Source organism: Mobula hypostoma, chromosome 24 (assembly GCF_963921235.1).
Source record: "Mobula hypostoma chromosome 24, sMobHyp1.1, whole genome shotgun sequence".
NCBI lineage: Eukaryota > Metazoa > Chordata > Chondrichthyes > Myliobatiformes > Myliobatidae > Mobula > Mobula hypostoma.
This window is the reverse complement of record NC_086120.1, coordinates 27,872,159-27,893,590: the sequence shown is the minus strand read 5'-3', so window position 1 is coordinate 27,893,590 and position 21,432 is coordinate 27,872,159. Positions and strand designations below refer to the sequence as shown.

Sequence of the window (21,432 nt, the reverse complement as noted above, 5' to 3'; positions counted from 1 at the left end):
AAAAAAAATCATGATTCTTTATAAAAATGATAAAAGCAGGCAAGTCCTGCACAAAAATGTGGCCTCATAGATCCTGAAATAGCTGGAGCGAGTTAAGTACCTTCGGACCATATGTGGCTCACCAACATCTTCTGAAGGGCAAATACTGAAGAGAATTGACTGCAATCTCGGACAGACTCAGGAATAAATATACTAAGAAGTATTTGTGAAAATAATTCCATTTATTTTCATTTCAATAGTGTGATTAATTCCACTGAACACATTTCCTATTTAATAAAAGAGATTTTGCATTAAAGCCTTAAAAAATCTTTCTTTATATGAATCAGTGTTTTGACTTTCAAAGAAACAATAACATTTTTTTCCTCCTTTTATTTTGGAACAATTACTAAAAATTGTAAACACTGTAATTCGGTTTGGGGTATTAAAAAATGCAAAGATTAATGGAAATCAGCTTCAGGCCTCTTCTCAGCAGACTCGGATAGCAGCTGCAGCTTTGCTTGTTAGTATTAATAGTCTCAAATGTGCATGAAGCTTTCAGTCACCCCTGCACAAAATGCACTTCCTTTCTACACACAGATTAAACTAACACGGGGCACCGCTGCTCACTTTAGTGGAGCCATGCACTGTGGGAATGAACTCCTTCCGTCAGCTAATTCGCAAGCCATCGGCTTCTTCCCCTGTGGGACAGAAAGCTTTGTTAGTAAACTAGAACATCACTGCAGTACTGAGGTCATTAGCAGAGCATAACCAACTCTTTGGCAACCGTTGGAAAGTCACAATGTGCTTTAGGCTCACCAACAAAAGCTGGAGTATTGGCTTCACCTACAGCTAAACCACTTCCTAAATGGAAATTTATTCAAGGCCAACGATACCAAGGTCAGCACTACCTCAACCTCACTGTTTTTTGCTTTTGAATCACTTATTTAATTCTTATATATACACATTCCTTATTGCAATTTATAGTATATGTAATGGGGTGACCATTGGATCTTATTCAGTATCGTTAAAACTGTACTTAGGCATCCATCTGGGTAATACTAGAACAGTTGTCTGTGCCTTTAAGGGAGACGGTGATGTCATTGCGCACATGCGGGATAGTGGGGAGACCATTTTGTTTTCTGCTGAAGACGCTGGTGGGGCGTTGGAATCTGGTCTCTGCCAGGGTGTGCTGGGCATGGTGAGGAAAGGTGAGCATTAATTGACGATATCCATGTGAATTCATTTATTCTTGCTGGCGAATTGAGAATATCGGTAGTTTGACATGTGGATGCTTTAGATTTTCTTGAGTGAATGACTCAACGCTGGATTGCGTGGCTTCAGCAAAGTTCCTCACCAGCCAAGTAGGTCAGTCTTCCTGTAATTTAACTACCAGGCGATACCTTGTAAAAGCTGTGCCAAAGTGTACCTTTTGTCTAACTCTATTGCATCGGGACTGATTGTGCATGTAACCGCGTAGCGTGAATGTTCAGTCTCTGTTCGGAAGTTCAGCACGTGTGTACGTCTCAGATGAGATGTATTCGCTTACACTTTTCACTGTTATGTATAAAATGCAGGGTGGGTGGGATTCTAATGTTGTTTGTATTGTGTTCCTTCAGGATTGCCACTACCGTATTAGTTCTGGTATTTTTATACTGCATATGCAATTCTGTCCATACATAAGGATATGAATTGGAAGTTAAACTGAGATTTTAACAGCAAGAACTGGTTATAAATTCATTTGTTTTGTTTCGCGACCCTCTACTGGCACTTAAACATCGAAAACCGATAAAGGAATTAAACCTGAAAAGGTCTTTGTTGTCCTGAACGTGTACTTTTCCCCAGGCAACATATATATTATGTATTACACTGTACTGTTGCCACAAAACAACAAATATTGCAACATATGTCAGTGGTTGGGTAGTGGGTAGTGGCTCCATAGGTCACTACCACAGGGCTTGACGACCCTGCCCTACACGAGTCCCGGGCTCAGCTGGCTCTGGCTGACAGTACCCGGTATGGGCCCCTATCCAGGGTTACGGATCCCACTGCCTTGTGGGTATCTTTGGGAGGAGAGAAGGCTAAGGAGTAAACCCTACACAAATCCGAAGTGGAGCCCCTAAAGCGGTTGGATGACGTATCACGTCACCTCCCAGCAGCTCCTGCAGCCAAGCTGATGCCAAATGTACCGCTTCGCATTCCTTTGGACCAGATCCGCGAGGCCGAGAGAGGGATCTCTATGTCTGGGCAGCCCAGGATCTCCATATTCATCGCCCTGGTCTGCCCCCTGGAGTGGTCACTCCGACAGGTGGATCCATTGTCTACTTAGGCAGACGGAGCCATTACATGTCAGTGGTAATAAACTTGATTCTGATTCGGAAATAACAAAGTACCCCCGGCCAAGACAATCCTATAACCCTTCTTCTTGAATACCTAAGCATTTGTGGCAAAACTGGAAGGGTAATCCCACAACCTAGTTATGAAATTCAAGTTACCAATAACCCTTTGTGCCCCACTATCACCCTTGTCTAGGCCCTGTCCCACAGATAGAGACGTTTCTGAGGTACATAGCCTTGTGGTTAGGTCAGACAAGTCTGGATGATGTTTGTCCCACTATCACCCCTGTCTAGGCCCTATCCCACAGATAGAGACGTTTCAGAGGTACATAGCCTTGTGGTTAGGTCAGACAAGTCTGGATGATGTTTGTCCCACTATCACCCTTGTCTAGGCCCTGTCCCACAGATGGAGACGTTTCTGAGGTACATAGCCTTGTGGTTAGGTCAGACAAATCTGGATGATGAAAGTTTAAGTCTCAGTAGAGCAAATACGAATTTAAATTCAAGGGATGAAAATCCATCAATCAATCTGGAACAATGACCGTGAGACCGGGGGTTATTTAAAGAAACTTATATGCCTTTTATATGATGATGAGACAGAGTATAGAGAGGAAGTGGATTGGTGTGAGAAGAACAGCCTAAGCCTGAATGTGGGGAAGCCCAAGGATATCATTGTGGACTTCAGGAAGGTGCAGATGAACCATCTCCTCTGTGAATACATAGCTCCTCCGTAGAGAGAGTTAAATGCACCAAGATCCTGGGAGTTCATATCACAGAGGACCTCACCTGGTCCCTTCATACCACCTCCCTGAACAAGAAGGCACAGCAGCACCTCCACTTCCTGAGGAGATTGAGGGCAAGTGAGGCTCCCGTCCCCCATCTTCGGTGAATTTTACAGGAGCATCATTGACAGCGTCCTGATAAGTTACATCTCCGTCTGGTATGGGAGCAGCCGAGCATCGGTCTGGAAGGCCCTACAAAGGACTGTGAGATCGGCAGAGAGGGTCATCGGAGTCTCCCTACCATCCATTGGGGACATTTTCAGGAGCACTGCGTATGCAGGGCCCTTAGTATTATTCAGGATCCCACCCAACTATGCAGCCAGCACCCCTTTTTACTTTCTACCATCAGGCGGGAGACTCCGATGCATAAAAACAAGAACAGTCAGCATGAAGCAGTTTCTTCCCTCAGGCCATTAGGCATTCGTTAATCTGTTCTGTGCCTTTACTTTGTTTATTCATATGTAATTCATCTGTAGATTTTATCATACTTTCATGAGTTATTGTGTGTTATATTTGTGCTACTGTGCTTTACACCCCAGTTCAAAGAAACTTTGTCTCGTTTGACATTATACACGTATATCTTAACTGACAATAAACTTGACTTGACTCAAGGATGCTCACCTACCATCCTTACCCAGTTTGGCCCACATGTGACCAGAGAAACCAATAAGGTTTGACTCCTGACTACTTTTTTCATTTGGGGAGCGCATGGTCACATGGACAACAAATGCTGATATTGCCCGGAATGTGCATGTCCTGAAGACACATACACACACTTGCACGTGGGCAGAAGAGATCGGTCACATTCATTCCAGACCCCACGAAGTCAAATAGCATCAGGTCAGACAAGGCCAGAACACATCAGGTGGCCACCTACAGACTTCTCTCAGGTTTCCTCCATGTTGAATACCACTAAGAAAAGCATTTAGAGTGCCAACGGTATAGAATGGAGTCACGGCAAAAGGGCTCAGCAGTTTTATTGGAGGAAGGGGGTAACTACAGTGAAGAAGCAGATTTCTAACTGCATGTGCTGTGTCATGCTGTGTGTGACTATATGTATTGCGTTTTGTACCTTGGCCCCGGAATAACAATGTTTTGTTTAGTTGTATACATGTGTATGTTGAATGACAATAAACTTGAACTTCTTGGCACAGTGTTTGAGATGTAACAACAATAGTTCAGCCACTCACCTTGTAAGTGTTACACACTAGGTTAAACAGAGAATTTACAGCCTGGGCCTCCAACTCTTGGGTGTGTTTCTGTGAAAGGAATCAAGATTTACCCCGGTCAGACCAAGCTTCCAATAGGAAATTACTTTCCTAATCTACTGGACCTCAACAAAAAGAATTAACGTAAAAGAAACGAATATCTAATGAGGATGTCATGAACAGAGCAAATACAAAAAGAGAAATAATGTATGAGATCATGAAAAGGCAACATAACTTCATTGGACATGTGATTAGGAAAGAGGAGTTAGAATGCACGGTAATTATGGGAAAGATTGAAGGGAAGAAAGCAAGAGGAAGACAAAGACAAATGATAATGGAGACAGCAGCCAGAGAACTGGAAATGAATACCAATGAATTGATCCACTTGACCCGAAACAGGAGTGTGTGGGCCATGGCAGTCAAAGCTCAAACTGGGCACGGCACCTGATGATGATGATAATGATGAATCAAACAGCGGGGAGAGAGCCAATGGCCAAATGTGCACCAATATAAATTAGTCAGAATGGGCATATTCACAAACTTGGCCCTACACATCCCAAGCTTTATCCAATGCTCTTCTATTAGAGAATGGGTAAATAATAATAATGATTGCTATTTTGTTAACTAATGAACAACAAACAACAAAGTAATAAAACTACTGTATATTGATTGCTGGCAACCAAGTTAAGTATTACATTTAAACACCCCCCATTCAATAACTGACTTGACCGCTAATCTATGCTGAAAGCAAGCAAAACAATCAAGGTATGAACTTTGTTTCTTGGAGGACAGAGAGCTAAATGGAAGCTGATAACGAATAATGCCAAGCACTGTACATCAAACAGCTTAGGACTATATTTTTAAATATCTGCATTACGCAATTTAGCAAAATTGAATATTTTAAGGTTCCAGTAGAGTATGTTAGATCTGGCAAAACTACCAAAGTGCGTTGAGCTATGTGAGACTGAGACTGGAACCATTTCCCTCAGTTGCCAGGTTCAGTCTAAGGAAAATGTGCTTCAGTGGAGAGCTGATAGAGGCCTTTAATACAAAAAGGAGCTTTGACAAAGTGGATGTGAGAGAACGTCTACATTTGACAGGAAGGGGCGCAAGTACGAGATGGTCCAGTAGGAAGTACAGATGAAACTTTTTTATCAGAATGTGGAACTAGCCACAACAGAGAATGGTTGAGGTTAATATTCAGATGCTTTTAAGAGACTGGGTAAGAATGGGTGAGAGAAGGGAATAGAGACTTAGACAAAGGAAAATAAGAGGCTCTCTTTGTCAATGCTGTTAGAGGATGTTACGGAAGCTCTACAATTTATGGATTGGACTGTGGACTGTAGTTCAATCTCACTCTCTTCCAGTTCTATGTTTTTTTTGGCAATCTGGCTTTCATTCATTCTTTCTTGTTGCCGTCTGGTGCGATTTGTAAGTTTTTTTGAGTGAGGGAGGGGCTTGGGGTTTGATGTTCTTATTGCTATTGGGCACAATCTATTAGCTTTTTGTGTGAGGAAGGGGCTTGGTGTTCTTGGTGTTGTTTGCTGCAATCTGTTGGTTTTTTCTTGTGCGAGGGGGGGGTTTGGCGGTTTGGAGTTTGATGTCTTTGTCGTTTGGCACAATCTGTTAGTTTTTTAATGTGAGGGAGGGGGTTTGACATTTTTGGTGTCGTTTGGTGCGACCTGTTATTTTTTATGTGAGGGAGGAGGTTGGAGGTTTGGGGTTTGATGGTCTTATTGCCATTGACGCAATTTGTTTTTTACGTGGAGTGGATGGTTGATAATCGTGTTGCCGTTTGTGAGAATTGGATTTCTTGTGCAGGGGTGGGGGTGGACGTCTGTCTTTGAATGAGTTCCATGGTTTTCATTGTTTCATGGCTATCTGGAGAAGACAAATCTCAAGAGTTGTATACTACATACATACTTTGATAATAAATGAACCTGTGAATGGAGCATGAACACATGCACGAACTACTTCTGTGCTGTATATCCTATGTGATCCTTAGTAAGATCTCCAGCTGCTGTTTTTACCTTAATATGCTTCTTTAAAGGAGAGAAAATATTGGTTATGTTCAACAGTTTAGAAAACAGTGGAGAAAGAAACCTCAAAACATCCTGATGTAAGGTAATCAATCTTAAAATTCAACTCTGTTATTCTCTCCACAGATTCTGCCTGACCCGAGGAGCATCTTCACTGTCCTCTGTTCTGTTCCAGATATGTAGCATCTGCAGTGTCCTGCCCTCGCTGGGACACGACTGTAACAGCAATGGAAGTTTGGCAACTTACCCCGTTGACCAGGATCCAGGGAACGTACTGGTGGGGCGGGCTCAGCGCTGAAGTTCGTTCTGCATTCTTGTGCATCAGCTTGTTTCCCAAGTCGCCTTTGACACATTCTTCGATAACACTCCAGGTGACATTGGGCTCGTAAACTTTTAGACACTGCAGAGGTGATAGAATGAAGCTGTAACTTCAAAACCGAACTTATAAGAGAATCGCGGCTCCTGTCACAGGGTGCGAGAACTTCGCTCTTGCACGGGACACGTTGTTTCTCAGAGGGACCCCATGGGTTAGTAATTGGACCCCGAGTCAGTGTTCTCAGTGATGGCACGGGGAAAGGAAAAGCCCTCAGTTCAGACTCGAGAGCTGGCTCTCCCGCCAGCTGGTTCAGGAACTGTGTTGCACTTGCAGCAGCACAGCTGCTGAGGGTATTCAATTCAAAAGCAACAGTAGGCACTCTGGTAGACCACAGCACAGGTGTTTTGAGCAAGAAAGGGGAACTGCAGACACAAAAATACTTTCTTAAAACAGAGGAAGTGGGAGTGTGTCAGAAAATGCCCCAGACTCAGACTGCTGTATGTCTAACCCACAGTCCCATTGATACTTCATCAGCTCACTGCTTTGTAGCCCAGGCTACAGTAAGACATAAGACCATAAGACATAGGAGCAGAATCAGCCCATTCGGCCCATTGAATCTGTTCCACCATTCTGTCATGGCTGATTTATTTTCCCTCTCGACCCCATTCTCCTGCCTTTTCTTCAATTACTATTCAGGAGGGAACGTCGACTCAGACCATGAGAGGTCTGCGTCGGGCATTTTCATGCCTTACAAGGCGCAGATTGGAAGTCTGTGTGGGGCACTACGCCTCGCACAGACACTAGAGCAATGTGTGGCTTGCTCAAGGACACAAGCACGCTGCCACAGCTGAGGCTCGAACTAGCAACCTTCAGCTCACTAGACGAACACCTTAACCACTTGGCCACATGCTATTCAAGAACCTATCAACCTCTGCTTTAAATATACCCAATAACTTGACTTCCACAGCCATCTGTGGCAATGAATTCCACAGATTTACTGACTAAATTTATAATTTAAATCTGATTTATAATTTACATTTCTAATATTTACTAATTTTAACTATTTTTAACATCTTTAATATTTAATATTTGTAATCCAGGGAGTGTGAAGCGCAGAATCAAATATCGCTCTGATGATTGTACGTTCTAGTACCAATTGTTTGGCGACAATAAAGTATAGAGAAATTCCTGACTAAAGAATTCCTCACTAAATTCTCTGACTAAAGAAATTCCTCTGCATCTCTGTTCTAAAGTTCCACCCTCAGCAATGAAAACTATCTCCTAGCCATCTCTTCTAAACCACGCCCCCCGCCAACCCCCATTCCAGCTTTGGCACAGTAGCAACCCACAACCTTGTACTTGGAACACTCCCTGATGTTCTCTGCAGAACAGTCAACCAAACTATGCTGCTGTATGTAACACTGTACAGCTCTGGGTTGGTTTTGTACTGGCCTTACATCTGCAAGCTATTTATGGGATCTTACCACGTGTCACAGCAATGCTATCTTGCAATCACTTAATTCCACTTCTGTTCTTCGATTCGAAAGTACTGAGGGACGGCTACGTAACTAAGCCTTCTGCACAATCCCTTGCTGGACCCCAGGGTCCAGGTAATGAGAGTCAAAGTGGGGAAGTCCTCATGGAACAGTGCTCAGGATACAGGGTCTCATTTGACCCTCAGTTTTGTCCAGTTACCCCACTCTTCCCCCTACTCCCTGGCCACCTTGCCCACCACCCATCCCATTGTCCCTAGTTCACTTTCTAAGATTTCGAACTTTGCCTCATTTCGTGGACTTGCCATGTGCTGGGTAAGCAGTTCATTACATAGTTCTCCTGAGTAGTCATCGATGGTTGGCTTTGGTTGGCTAAGGTGTGGGCAAAGAGCAATTTTAACTTCTGACATTCCGCATTTTCTAATTAAACCACACGAAGTAGTCTTTGCAAGTATTTCAGAAATTTGCCCTCCCTTCCAAACCATCAGCCTCGTTCTTCAGCAGCACCTTGCCCAAGCCTGGACCTTTATCTGAGAAACCTCCTCCTTGGTTTTGAACCCTTCAGTCTCGGGTAATGGCATCAGTTCAAGCCTGGTCTGCTGCTGAACTGATTCCTAATGGTGGGCTTGTCATGGATCATAGAACAATACAGCCCAGGAGTAGGACATTCACTCCACAATGATGTACCGAACTAACCAAACTAGTAAACAAATGTCCAACTAAACTACAAAATGATCATATCCTTTCATTTCCTGTACATTCGTGTGCCTGAGGATCTCCTGAATTCCTCCTTTGTATTTGCCCCCAACACCACCCCAGGCAACGCATCCTAAGAACCCACCATAGTCTGAGCAATAAATTTGCTCTGCCTATCTCCTTCGAATTTGCCCCCTCTTACCTTAATTACCTGCATTCTGCTATTAGACATTTCAATCCTGAGAAAAAGATACTGGGTGTCTAATCTATTTATGCGTCTCATAATCTTATAAACCCCGATCATATCTCCACTCAGTCTCCAGCGCTCCACAAAAAACAACTCAAGTTTGTTCAATCTCTTCTTAAAGCATTTGCCATCTAATCCAGTCAGCATCCTGGTGAACCCCTGTGGCATCCTCAGCACCCTTCCGGTAATTGGGCAACCAGAAATGAAAGTAATACTCCAGACACGGCCTGACTCGAATCTTATAAAGCTGCAACAGCTTACAACAGTGTCATTCGAGAGAAAAAAAGATTCTGACTGGGCTGAAACTCTACACGTAATATGTTTCCCCTACTTGGGGTGTTGAGAACCAGGGAGCACTTGTCTCAAAAGAAAGGATCAATCATTCAGTTCTGAGAGGAAAATAAATTCCCTCCTAGAGGGTAGAGATTCTTTGGAAATCATCACTTAAGGAGGTTGTGCAGGTTCAGTCACTGTGCATACGCAAGACAGAGACGGGCAGGATTTTAAATCTTACGAGGAATAAAGAGATATGGGTAAAGTGCAGAAAAATGGCACTGAGGAACATATCTTCCAGGGCAGGACACACACTTGAGGGGCTCAGTGATTTATTCCTGCTTCTTTTTTTAATGTTTTAAATCAATTGGTTAAGTGTAGAACATACATGTGTGTTGGCGCGTGGCCAAGTGGTTAAGGCATCAGTCTAGTGATCTGAAGGTCGCTAGTTCGAGCCTTGGCTGAGGCAGCGTGTTGTGTCCTTGAGCAAGGCACTTAACCACACATTGCTTCTGTGATGACACTGGTGCCAAGCTGTATGGGTCCTAATGCCCTTCCCTTGGACAACATCGGTGGCGTGGAGAGGGGAGACTTGCAGCATGGGCAACTGCTGGTCTTCCGTACAACCTTGCCCAGGCCTGCACCCTGGAAACTTTCCAAGGCACAAATCTATGGTCTCATAATAATACTATTAATGGATGCCTATTATTATTATTAGAACATACAGTCAGTGGCCACTTTATTCGGTCCCTCCTGTACCTAATAAAGTGGCCACTGAGTGTATGTCCATGGTCTTCTGTCTCTGTGGCCACTCCACTTCAAAGTTTGACGTGTTGTGCATTCAGAGAAGCTCTTCTACACACCACAGTTGTAACACATGGTTATTTGAGTTACTGTCTCCTTCCCGTCAGCTTGAAGCAGTCTGATCATTCTCCTCTGACCCCTCTCATCAACAAGCTGTTTTCACCCACAGAACTGCCGCTCGCTGGATGTTTTTAGTTTTTTTTCAGCATTCTCTGTGAACTCTAGAGACTTGTGGGTGAAAATCGCGGCATATCAGCAGTTTCTGAGATGCTCAAAACCTGGCACCGACAATCATTCCACCGTCAACGTGTCTTAGATCACAAATTCTTCCCCATTCTGATGTTTGGCCTGAACAACAACTGAACCACAGGACCATGTCTGCATGCTTTTATGCATGGGGTCGCTGCCACATGATTGGCTGATTAGATAATTGTATTAACGAGGAGGTGTACCTAACAAAGTGGCCACTGAGAATAGAATATTACAGCTCAGTACAGGCCCTTCAGCCCACAATGTTGTGCCAACTTTTTAATCTACTCTAAATTTAATCTAACCCTTCCTTCCTACATTGCCCTCCAGTTTTACATCATCCATGTGCCGATCTAAAAGTTTCTTAAGTCCAAACCCTTTGAGTAGTTTGACTTCTTTTGTCACCAATCACTTATCTTTGTTGTAAAAATATTAAACACCTGACCTGTATGTGGATGGAGACTGGCCTTAGTTTGGGAGGGTAGTGGGGAGTGGGAATATCCATGTCTGACCAGTAAAGTAAAGGCATCTGTTAGTCTTGTGAGACCATGGATCTGCGCCTGGAAAGTCTTCACTCTCCAGGGCGCAGGCCTGGGCAAGGTTGTATGGAAGACCAGCAGTTGCCCATGCTGCAAATCTCCCCTCTCCACAACACCAATGTTGTCCAAGGGAAGGGCATTAGGACCCATACGGCTTGGCACCAGAGTCGTCGCAGAGCACTGTGTGATTATGTGCCTTGCTCAAGGACACAACACGCTGCCTCGGCTGGGGCTCGAACTCACAACCTTCAGGTAGCTAGTCCAATGCCTTAACCACTTGGCCACGTGCCCACATACCAGTAGGTAACTGAAAACTCACCAGCGGAGCAGCTGAAAGCACATTGGATGCTGATTCCATGCAGAAAATGATGGGGAAGTATCGTTCAGGGACCTGGAGGGTGTGCATCAAGCAAGCCTGAAAATTGAACAACACAGGTAAAGGAAACTGCGTAAAGCAATGAAACAGCTACGTGTACCTGCTGCACCCAGATGGTCATCTGAAGAATAGCACTGAACTCAGCAAGTCAGGCAGTATCTATGGAAGGGAATAACCAGACGACTTCTCCTCCCAAGTTCTTTCATTGGACTGAAACACCAGCTGTTTATTCCCCTCCATGGATGCTGCCTGACTTGCTCGGTTCTTCCAGAATTTTGTGTAAACTGTCCAAGATTTCCAGCATCTGCAGAACCTCTTACGTTAAATATCCCCAAAACATTCTGATAATAAAATTATGCCTTTCACAGTCAAGTCAAGTCACTTTTTATTGTCATTTCGACCATAACTGCTGGTACAGTACACAGTAAAAATGAGACAACATTTTTCAGGACCATGGTGCTACATGAAACAATACAAAAACTACACTGATCTACGTAAACGCATTGAACAGGTCTTGCATTAACAGACAGATGCTGCAAAGACCAACAATCTGTCATTCATTCTTTGGAGTTTTTTCAGCTTCATGGATGTCTGTGAAGAGTAAGAATTTCAGGTTGTATGCATTCTCCGAGATTAAATTGAACCTCTGAAACATTGGAACGACTATCATAAAAATGAGGGGTGGGGGTGGGGTGGATCTTGCTGTTGGGAGAACAGTACACAGGCCCCAGATACTTGGCTAGAATTCAGCAATGATGCAGGGAAGGAGTACAAAAGCAGCATATTAATAGTATAGGACATTATCCACCCTGATATTAAATGGGATAGCTGCAGTGTGAATGGTGCATTCAGAACAATCTTTCATACATTACAGAAGAAGTCCACTATGTGAGGGTTGGTTTCAGAGTTTGCAAAGTGAAGCTGTAGATAGTGGAAATGGTGGTAGTAGGAGACCATCAGGTGCAGTTATGGAAAAGGACCAAAATACACTGGCAGTGCAGTATTAAACTAGGAAAGGCCAGTTTTGCTAAACTGAGACGTCATTTATCAATGTGAACAGGAAATAGCTGCTTAAAGAAAAAAGTCAGCCTGATAATAGTGAGGTACATAGCACCTATCGGTGGTGAGAGTCAATGTTTGGTCAAGGAAGTTGGAGGAGTGCTTACAGGACTGCTTTGAATCGGTCGACTGGACAGTGTTCAGGGGTTCATCTTCGAGTCTGAATGAATGTGCCACAGTTGTCACCAACTTCATCAAAGCCTCTGTGGATGTGCGTGTGCCTTCGAGGTCATACTGGACATACCCAAATCAAAAGCTGTGGATGAACCAGGAGATTCAAAGTGTGCTGAGGGCCAGATCTGGGGCATTCAAAATCAGGGATCCAGAACTGTACAAGAAGTCCAGGCACAAGCTGCAGAAGGCCGTCTTAGGAGTGAAAAGACAATTTCAATTGAGGTTAGGTACAGAATCAGATGCACGTTAGCTCTGGCAGTGTTTGCAGGCCATTGCTTCCTACAAAGTGAAACCTAACATCACGATTGGATGTGATGCATCACTCCCAGATGAGCTCAATGCCATTAATGCAAGCTTTGAAAGGGAGAATAAAAGAATACCTGCACAGATCCGTGCAGCATCCGGTCACCCTGTGATCTGTCTCAGAGGCCAACGTCAGAACAACTTTCAAGAAGGTAAACCCTCACATGGCATCAGGCCCTGATAGGGCTCTGAAAACCTGTGCCAACTGGTGGGAGTGTTCAAGGACATCTTCAATCCCTCACTGCTGCAGCTGCAGGTTCCCATCTGTTTCAAAAGGGCGACAATCATACCAGTGCCCAAGAAGAGCAGGGTGAGTTGCCTCAAAGACTATCACCCAGTGGGCCTCACATCTACTGTGATGAAGTGCTTTGAGAGTTTGGTTATGGCTAGAATCAACTCCTGCCTAAGCAATGACTTGGACTCACTGCAACTTGCCTATCGCCACAATAGGTCTACAGTAGATGCAGTCTCACTGGCTCTCCACTGGGCCTCGGATCACCTGGACAACAGCAATACCTACATCAGGCTGCTGTTTATTGACCACAGCTCAGCGTACAACACAATCATACCTTCAGTGCTAATCAAAAAGCTCCAAAACCTGGGCCTCTGTACCTCCCTTTGCAACTGATCCTCGACTTCCTCACCGGGAGACCACCGTCTGTGAAGATTGAAAATAACATTTCTGCTCTCTGACAATCAACACTGGCGCACCTCAGGGATGTGTGCTTAGCCCTCTGCTCTACTCTCTCAACACCCATGACTGTGTGGATAGGCACAGCTCAAACACCATCTACATATTTGACAATGACACAACTATTGTTCACAGAATTTCAGACAAGGAGGCAAACAGAAGCAAGATAGACCCAGTGATGTCACAGCAATAACCTTTCACTTAACATCAATAAAATCAAGGAATTGATCGTAGACGTCAGGAAGAGGAAGTCAAGGGAACACACATCAGTCCTCATCGAGGGATCAAAAGTGGAAATTCCTGGGTGTCAACATCTCTGATGAGCTATCCTGGGTCCAACATATCGATGCAATGACAAAGTTCAAAATAAACCTCAAAGTTCAAGGAAGACATGACTTTAGCTATATTTCGTTAGAAGTTTGAGGAGAATTGGTTTGTTGCTGAAGACATTCGCAAATTTCTACGGGGATGTACCGTGCAGAGCATTGCAGTCTGGTTTGGAGGGGCCACTGCACAGGACTGGAAAACGTGCAGAAAGTTGTAAACTCATCCAGCTTCATCATGGGCACCAGCCTCCCCAGTATCGTCAGGTGATGTCTCAGAAAGGACCTCCACCACCCAGGAGATGCCCTCTACTCATTGCTACCATCAGGGAGCAGGTACAGGAGCCTAATGTTTCAGGAACTGCTTCTTCCCCTCCACCATCAGATTTCTGAATACACAATGAACCCATGAACACTTCCTCAGTAATTTTTCTCCCTCTCTTTTTGTACCATCTATTTAATTTATTCTTACACGCGTCCTGTTGAAATTTATAGTTTTTATTATTATGTATTGCAATGTACTGCTGCCGCAAAACAACAAATTTCATGACATACGCCTGGTTCCATACTCAAGGCGGAGTCTGAGGGAATGAACAAGGAGACGAGAGAGAGAGTGAGACAGGGGAAAGAGATCATGAGTAAGAGCGAGTGATGAAAATGAAAGGTAGAAATATGACACGAAAATCCATGAATAGCCTAATACAGCATTAACCATTTGCTGGGAGAGGGACAGTGGCAAACAGAGTTATTAAGGAGAACTGGGGACACAGATTTTAATTAGAGAATGTTTCTGCCCTCCAGCACTGGACAGTGGGCAACTTAGAGCAAGGTACAATTGTGTGTTGTTAATGTGAGTGTCCGTGTCTGTGTGTTGGGCGGAACGGGCTTGTTTTTTAGATAGATAGATAGACATACTTCATTGATCCCGAGGGAAACTGGGTTTCGTTACAGCTGCACCAACCAAGAATAGAGCATAAATATAGCAATACAAAAACCACAAACAATCAAACAACAAAATGCAAACTATGCCAGATGGAAATAAGTCCAGGACCAGCCTATTGGCTCAGGGTGTCTGACCCTCCACAGGAGGAGCTGCAAAGTTCGATGGCCACAGGCAGGAACAACCTCCCATGACGCCCAGCGTTGTATCTCGGTGGAATATGGCCGGAGTCCAACAGCAAGAAGTTCAATATCCGGGTTACAAACACGTTCTTCGATCATAATATGACCAGGATTGCACCATCTGTTGTTAACCAGAACAGCAAGCCCCCAACTCCTTTACGCTTACCGCTCCCACTGCACTTCCGGTCAGCCCGAACGGTCTGGAAGCCGTCAATGGAAACATTTTGGTCGGGTATGTTCTCGTGCAGCCATGTTTCAGTAAAACACATAACACTGCTCTCCCGAAATGTTCTCTGACTCCTGGCTAGCGCGTCAACTCGTCCATTTTATTACCCAGCGATCTCACATTGCCCGTAATGAGAGAGGGAAGACACGGCTTATAACGCCTCTTCTCCATAAGTCTCTGTTGTCTCGACCCGGTCCTCTTTCCTCACCTTTTTGATCCCCCTCTGCATCCCCTGTGTGTTTTCCTCCAGATTTCAGCAGGGGTGTCCGCCGCTCTGTTCGCTAAACCGGCCAGCATAAGCGCACTCAGCTGGTCCCTGGAATAAACAATGTGACCATACTGCTGCCCCGCTAATGAGACGTGTCCGAATGTAACCATTTCCAGCGCTAAAAACCCAAATAAAACTCTCTCCACCAGCATATTAGAGAGGGTGCAGCTTCAACATGTTACCGCGAAATAAATACAACAAATAATGTAAGTTAAACAGAAAAAAGTAAGAAAACTAGTTGGAACGGCTATAACAGGCTGCGTGCATGACCGGCGCATGTGTTTTGTTGTTGTTCCTCGTGTTGTTACACTGAACGTGGTGGACATGCTACGTTGGCGCGGGAATACGTGGCGCTACTTGCAGGCTGCCCCCAGCGCATCCTCAGGTTGCGTTGGTTGTTAACGCAAACGGCACATTGCACTGTATGCTTCGATGTAGATGTGATAAATAAATATATCTGAAGGAAGAGATGGCATGTGATTAGATGTATTTGAGGAGCAGCTGGAGAATCCAAGGAGAGATCTTTGGAGGTCCCAGCAGTATCAGTGCAACCCTGGTCTTTGCTGGAGCTGCTCTGACTGGATAAGAATGAAGCAAGCCCTTCTTTTTCCAATCGGGGAGGATTTTAAATTGGATACAAAAAGGGGCGACTAAAGGAGAAAATGGAAGCGAAGCAGCCAACATGGACTGTTAGGATTTGGAGATAAATATCGTAACATTTGGTAACTGAGGAAAGTCAAGTTCCAGAGAGGGTAAGGAAACATTCAAGTAAGGTTCCACCACTCCTTCTGATTGGTTTCTGCTAAGCCCCATGATATGAGTATCATGACGATAAAGGGCAGACTCCATAGAGACTGGGCTGGGTCTGATGAGCAGGTATTCGTTTATTATTGTCATACGTACCAAGGTACAATGAAAACCTCATCTTGCATTCTGTTTATACAGATCAAATCATTACACGGTGTACTGAATTAAAGCAATAACAATGCAGAATATAGTGTAAAAGATATCAGAAAAGAGCAGTGTGGATAGATAATGAAGTGCAAGATCAGAACGAGGTAGATTGTGAGGCCAAGACTTCACCTTATCGTAAAAGAGGTCTGTTTAAGAGTTTTGATAACAGTGAGACAAAAGCTGTCCTTCAGCCTGGTGGTACGTGCCTTCAGGCTTTTCTATCTTCTGCCCGATGGGGACGGGAGAAGAGAGAATGTGTGAGGTGGGTGGGGACTTTTATTATGCTGGCTGCTTTACTGAGGGTGTGAGAGGTGTAAGTAGTCCGGTTCCTGTGTTAACAACTCTCTGCAGTTTCTTGCCAGTTGCCAATGTGCATCCAGGCAGAATGGTGTAGTTGGTACAGCCAGGCTCCAGCAGACATTTCGGGTGGCTGTATCAGTGAAGGGGCAGGATCTGCCACTGCTCGAGGGAAGATCATAACCACTGCCTTTCCGGGGGTGCACAAATGGGACCCCCAAGCAGATGGCAAGGAGGCGATTTGACAGCCAAGGTGTGCTGAAGGGATTCGGGAGAGCAGAGGATCTGAGAGGGGCAAAGGTGAAGGAGAATTAGAAAGGCTGAATTCAGATCAATAGGAGGCATGGATCTAGAAGCCATAGATAAAGTAGTCTGACAGGAAGTCTTAGGGAGTAGGCCAAAGGCCTTTATTCCTTTTTGAATCCAATACACACCTCAATCAAGTTTCCGGTACATTCGTCCTCGCCATGCTGACAGGTGAAAATCCACTTCCCACTTTCATTTTTCTCCTACAAGAGACAGAAAGAAAATGTTTCAGGGTTATCAAGGGAGATTTCAACAGAACCCAGAGTGGTTTGAAATCAGGCCAGCGTCACACAGTAAACAGCTGATGCAAAATCTTATCTCACCCCTCCAGATTTGGTGTCAATTTCTTCCTTTATCAAACTCGGTTCACCACAGGACAGGTTTCTGAAAATGTCAATTCAGTGTTAATGAGTGTAGGATGTGGCTGTAGCTGAGGGTCTGGTACTACAGTGGAGGAAGCACTGGGAGACTAAGGGGCAATTTGGGCATCGTGGAGGGAGGTGGGACCCTGGAAAGGGAAGTGTATGGTTTTTGCCCTTCAACCACCAACCCTACAATTCAGGATTTCTTTAGCTCTCAGTGTGTTGGGCACCAATGATCAGTGCAGTTGGAGCACCCAGCCTCTAAAGTTCTTTATAGTACCCGAACTTGCACAGTTTGGACAGGCCACCACAGAAAAAGATTCAGAGCTTTTCTAATGCAGAGAACACCAAAGGACAGAGAAGTACTTTGAATATAAATACAGAAGAGGTTAAGTGTAGGTTGACAACAGGCTGTGATGTAGGGCACTCTGAGTCAACTTGTGAATTGCTTCCTTCACACAGGAGAGTCAAACTTCCTCAGTCACCATAGAGAAAAAAGATCAAGCGCCCCCTCGGAATGGCCTCATTCCTTATGTGCTGGGGAACAGAGCATGGAACTACGTGGCCCACCTTTCCCCACTGACTGTCACCAGTGCTTACCATAGCGTTTCCATATGGGATGAGAGCGACGCTCATCACGTCGTTCAGCATCAGCCAGGTGGGGAAAAGCTGCAGTATAAGGAAACCTCGACACGCTCCGCAGAGACTCTCATAGTATAGGCTGACCTGGACGGGATCAGCGGACCCCAGCTGTTTGGACTCCAGACACTGGTCTAGCACCTAGAACAGGAAGCAGGTGGTCAAGTACTGAGCCAAAACAGAGAATAATGAAGATACTAGCTTTCAGCCCACCAAATCCATGTGAACCATCAAGTACCCATATACTTGTAAAAAAAATCCATCCAGATGAACGGCCTAATGATCCACAAGATTGTCAGCAAGAAAAAGGAGATGGTTATCAACTTCAGGGGAACTTGCTCCATTCACGCCCCTCTCTACGTTGGCAACACAGCAGTGGAAACTGCAAGCAGTTTCAAACTCCTGGGGATGCACATCGCACACGACCCCTCAGGGTCCCAGAAAACACCCTGCACAATCAGGAGAGCTTGGCAATGCCTCTGCTTTCTGAGGAGCCTAAAGAGAGCTGGACTATGAAGATCAGTATTCACATCATTCTACAGCTGCACAGTAGAGAGCATCCTAGCGTGCTGTGTCACTGCACAGTACGGAAACTACAGCAGACAGCAAGACTCTACAATGGGCATCCGCCATCAAGGACATATATACGGCAGCAGCTCCCAACCTTTTTTATGCTGTGGTCCGATACCAGTAAGCAAAAGGTCCACTGACCCCAGGTTGGAAACCCCTATAGACATGGAAATGGGCCAGTAACATCATGAAGGATCCCACCCACCCTGCTCATAGACTGTCTGCCCCACTCCCATCACAGAGGAGGCTACGTAGCATCCACGACAGTGCCAGCAGTCTCCAAAACAGTTACTTTCCCCAAGTAGTAAGGCTGATCAACATCTCCAGCCAACAACCCACCCTTCCACATGCCCCAAGCACCACTCCCAGAATCATTTCCTGTCAGTCACCTTTTGTACAGACACTCCTTTATGGACATACAATCAATCTATGTATATAAGCTTATCTCATGTGCTTATATTTATTGTGTTTTTTATTACTGGGTCCCTTATTGTGATTCCTTTTGTGCTGCATTGGATCTGGAGAAACAACTAATTCGTTTCCCTTTACACTTCTGTTCCGAAATCACATTCAACAATCTTGAATCGATTCCATCAATTGAATAAATTTAGAAATAAAATGGCAGCGTCAAGAAAGATGCCCATGAAACTCCTGCCCAGTCACAGAAACCCACCTGGTCTATAGATACGGCGCAGAAAAGCAGCTCTGCCAAACTGGCCCACTTTGACCTATTTGTGACTCGATCCACAGCAGAGTGAGTAACGTCAAATCACTCTCTGATAAAGCCCTGGGAAATGGCTCTACTTAATCATGAAGTACCAAGGGAGCGCCTTTACTGCAGGAAAACAAAAAGGTGCATCATCTTTCCAGTGGTGCTCAGAGGGAGGTAGCAAATGTCGACCTTACCAATAATGTCCAGGGATGGGATTAAATAACAACGAACCACCCTCACTCTTCTAAACTCAAGGATTGAGTAAGAAGCATGCAATAGGACCTGGTGTTAATCACTGCCACCCATAATCACCCTCGTGTTTGGGGGTGCTTCACCCTATCCAAGAACATATCTCCCCAGCCAAGGCCTGGGTGGGGGGATACTCACTGTCATGCAGACGAGGTTTGATCGGAACAGCATTATAATGCAGCTATTCTGAGATTTTTTTTAAATGTTCTATTGGTATTATATTTTAGGTTCCACAGCAGAATTTCAAAACATGGCATGAGGAATTGGACCAAGAATACAATTCAAGTGAGGAGCACCTGACCAGGTGAGGAATATTCTGTCTAACAGAGTGGGCTGGTCTCACTTTCTGGAGCTCCTGCCGGTTTCAGTAGAGGGAACAGGATTCCTGCCATGGAGCTCAGCAATGATTAACTCCCGCCCCCACCCCCCGGAGCTTCTGCTGAAGACAGAAACTGCGGCAAAACGCTGGAGGAAGGGTCTCGGCCTGAAACGTCGACTGCACCTCTTCCTACAGATGCTGCTTGGCCTGCTGCGTTCACCAGCAACTTTGATGTGTGTTGCTGGAGGAACTCAGCAGGTCAGAAAGCACCGATGGAAAAGAACAGACAATGTCTCGGGCCGAGACCATTCATCAGGACTGGTTCGGATCCCAGCAAAATAACCACATTCTGATTAAAGTTTGAGCACCTATTGCTGAAAGAACTGTTTTTTTTTAAAGAAAACATGCAGGTTACCTGTGTAGAGTAAATTCTAGCTAAACCCGATTGTGGAGTTTAGAAGGCTTGGAACCGTACCTGACAGGCGCTGGCGATCCGGTACGAGCTGCACCACAGCGCCGGCGGATAAGTACAGGCGGGTACCCCGCCAGCCTCGCCCACCACCAGCAGCAGCAGGCAGCTCAGGATCGCTTCCACTCTCATTCTGTACAAAACGAACGAATGCCCGGCACATAACCCGCGCTTCCCTAATAAAACGAGACTTCCTCCACCTCTCACGTGATAGGGAAGTGTTAAACCTTCGCCTACCGTTTCACTGTGCTTACACTTTGCATCTGAGTCAGACTCAACTTCCCCCTTGCAGAATTAAGCAACCAGATGCACAGGAAAAGATCCGACCCAGTGAGCAAGCCCACGTGACGAATGACCGAACCTTTTCATTTTTCTAAGGTCTCATTTTAATTTAAGAACGCTGCTAGATGGATAAAATCAGAATTGCCTCAGTGAAAATGATACACAGTGAGAGTCTCAGGAAAGAGATCTCCCCTTCTGCACACTTTGAGCCTGTGGAATGCTGGATTGTCCTTTTGCCCACCGCGCTGCGTTTCTGCAAATCCCGGTTGTGCACTGAAAACTCCCTTTTCAACATGGTCGGGAGAAACTGAAAATGGTTAACAGTGCCGTCCAGGGTCCAGGCAGTTGTCCATTATGTTTGTTCTTTGCGAGTAGTGCTTGCTGTAGTCCCACTCCCCCGATGTTTTCTGGCACAGTCGCAACTGCCAACGTGTTTATAACCATATAACAATTACAGCATGGAAACAGGCCATCTCGGCCCTTCTAGTCCGTGCCGAACTCTTACTCTCACCTAGTCCCACCGACCCGCACTCAGCCCATAACCCTCCATTCCTTTCCTGTCCATATAGCTGTCCAATTTAACTTTAAATGACAACATCGAACCTGCTTCAACCACTTCTGCTGGAAGCTCGTTCCACACAGCTCCGCTCTCTGAGTAAAGAAGTTCCCCCTCATGTTACCCCTAAACTTTTGCCCTTTAACTCTCAACTCATGTCCTCTTGTTTGAATCTCCCCTCTCCCCCACTCTCAATGGAAAAAGCCTATCCACGTCA

At 45.1% G+C, this 21,432-nt stretch overlaps 1 protein-coding gene across 1 annotated transcript; it reads right to left on the bottom strand.

Moving 5' to 3' along the window:
* Positions 1–220: 220 nt before the first annotated feature.
* Positions 221–20,670, bottom strand: LOC134337589 (gamma-interferon-inducible lysosomal thiol reductase-like). The gene is made up of 7 exons (XM_063032737.1): positions 20,384–20,670; positions 18,020–18,199; positions 17,186–17,260; positions 11,278–11,373; positions 6,589–6,741; positions 4,285–4,353; positions 221–677 (listed from the first exon to the last, which is right to left on the bottom strand). Exons 1-7 carry the CDS (start codon positions 20,507–20,509, stop codon positions 603–605), a joined length of 774 nt encoding a protein of 257 aa, XP_062888807.1. The 5' UTR covers positions 20,510–20,670; the 3' UTR covers positions 221–602.
* Positions 20,671–21,432: the final 762 nt, after the last annotated feature.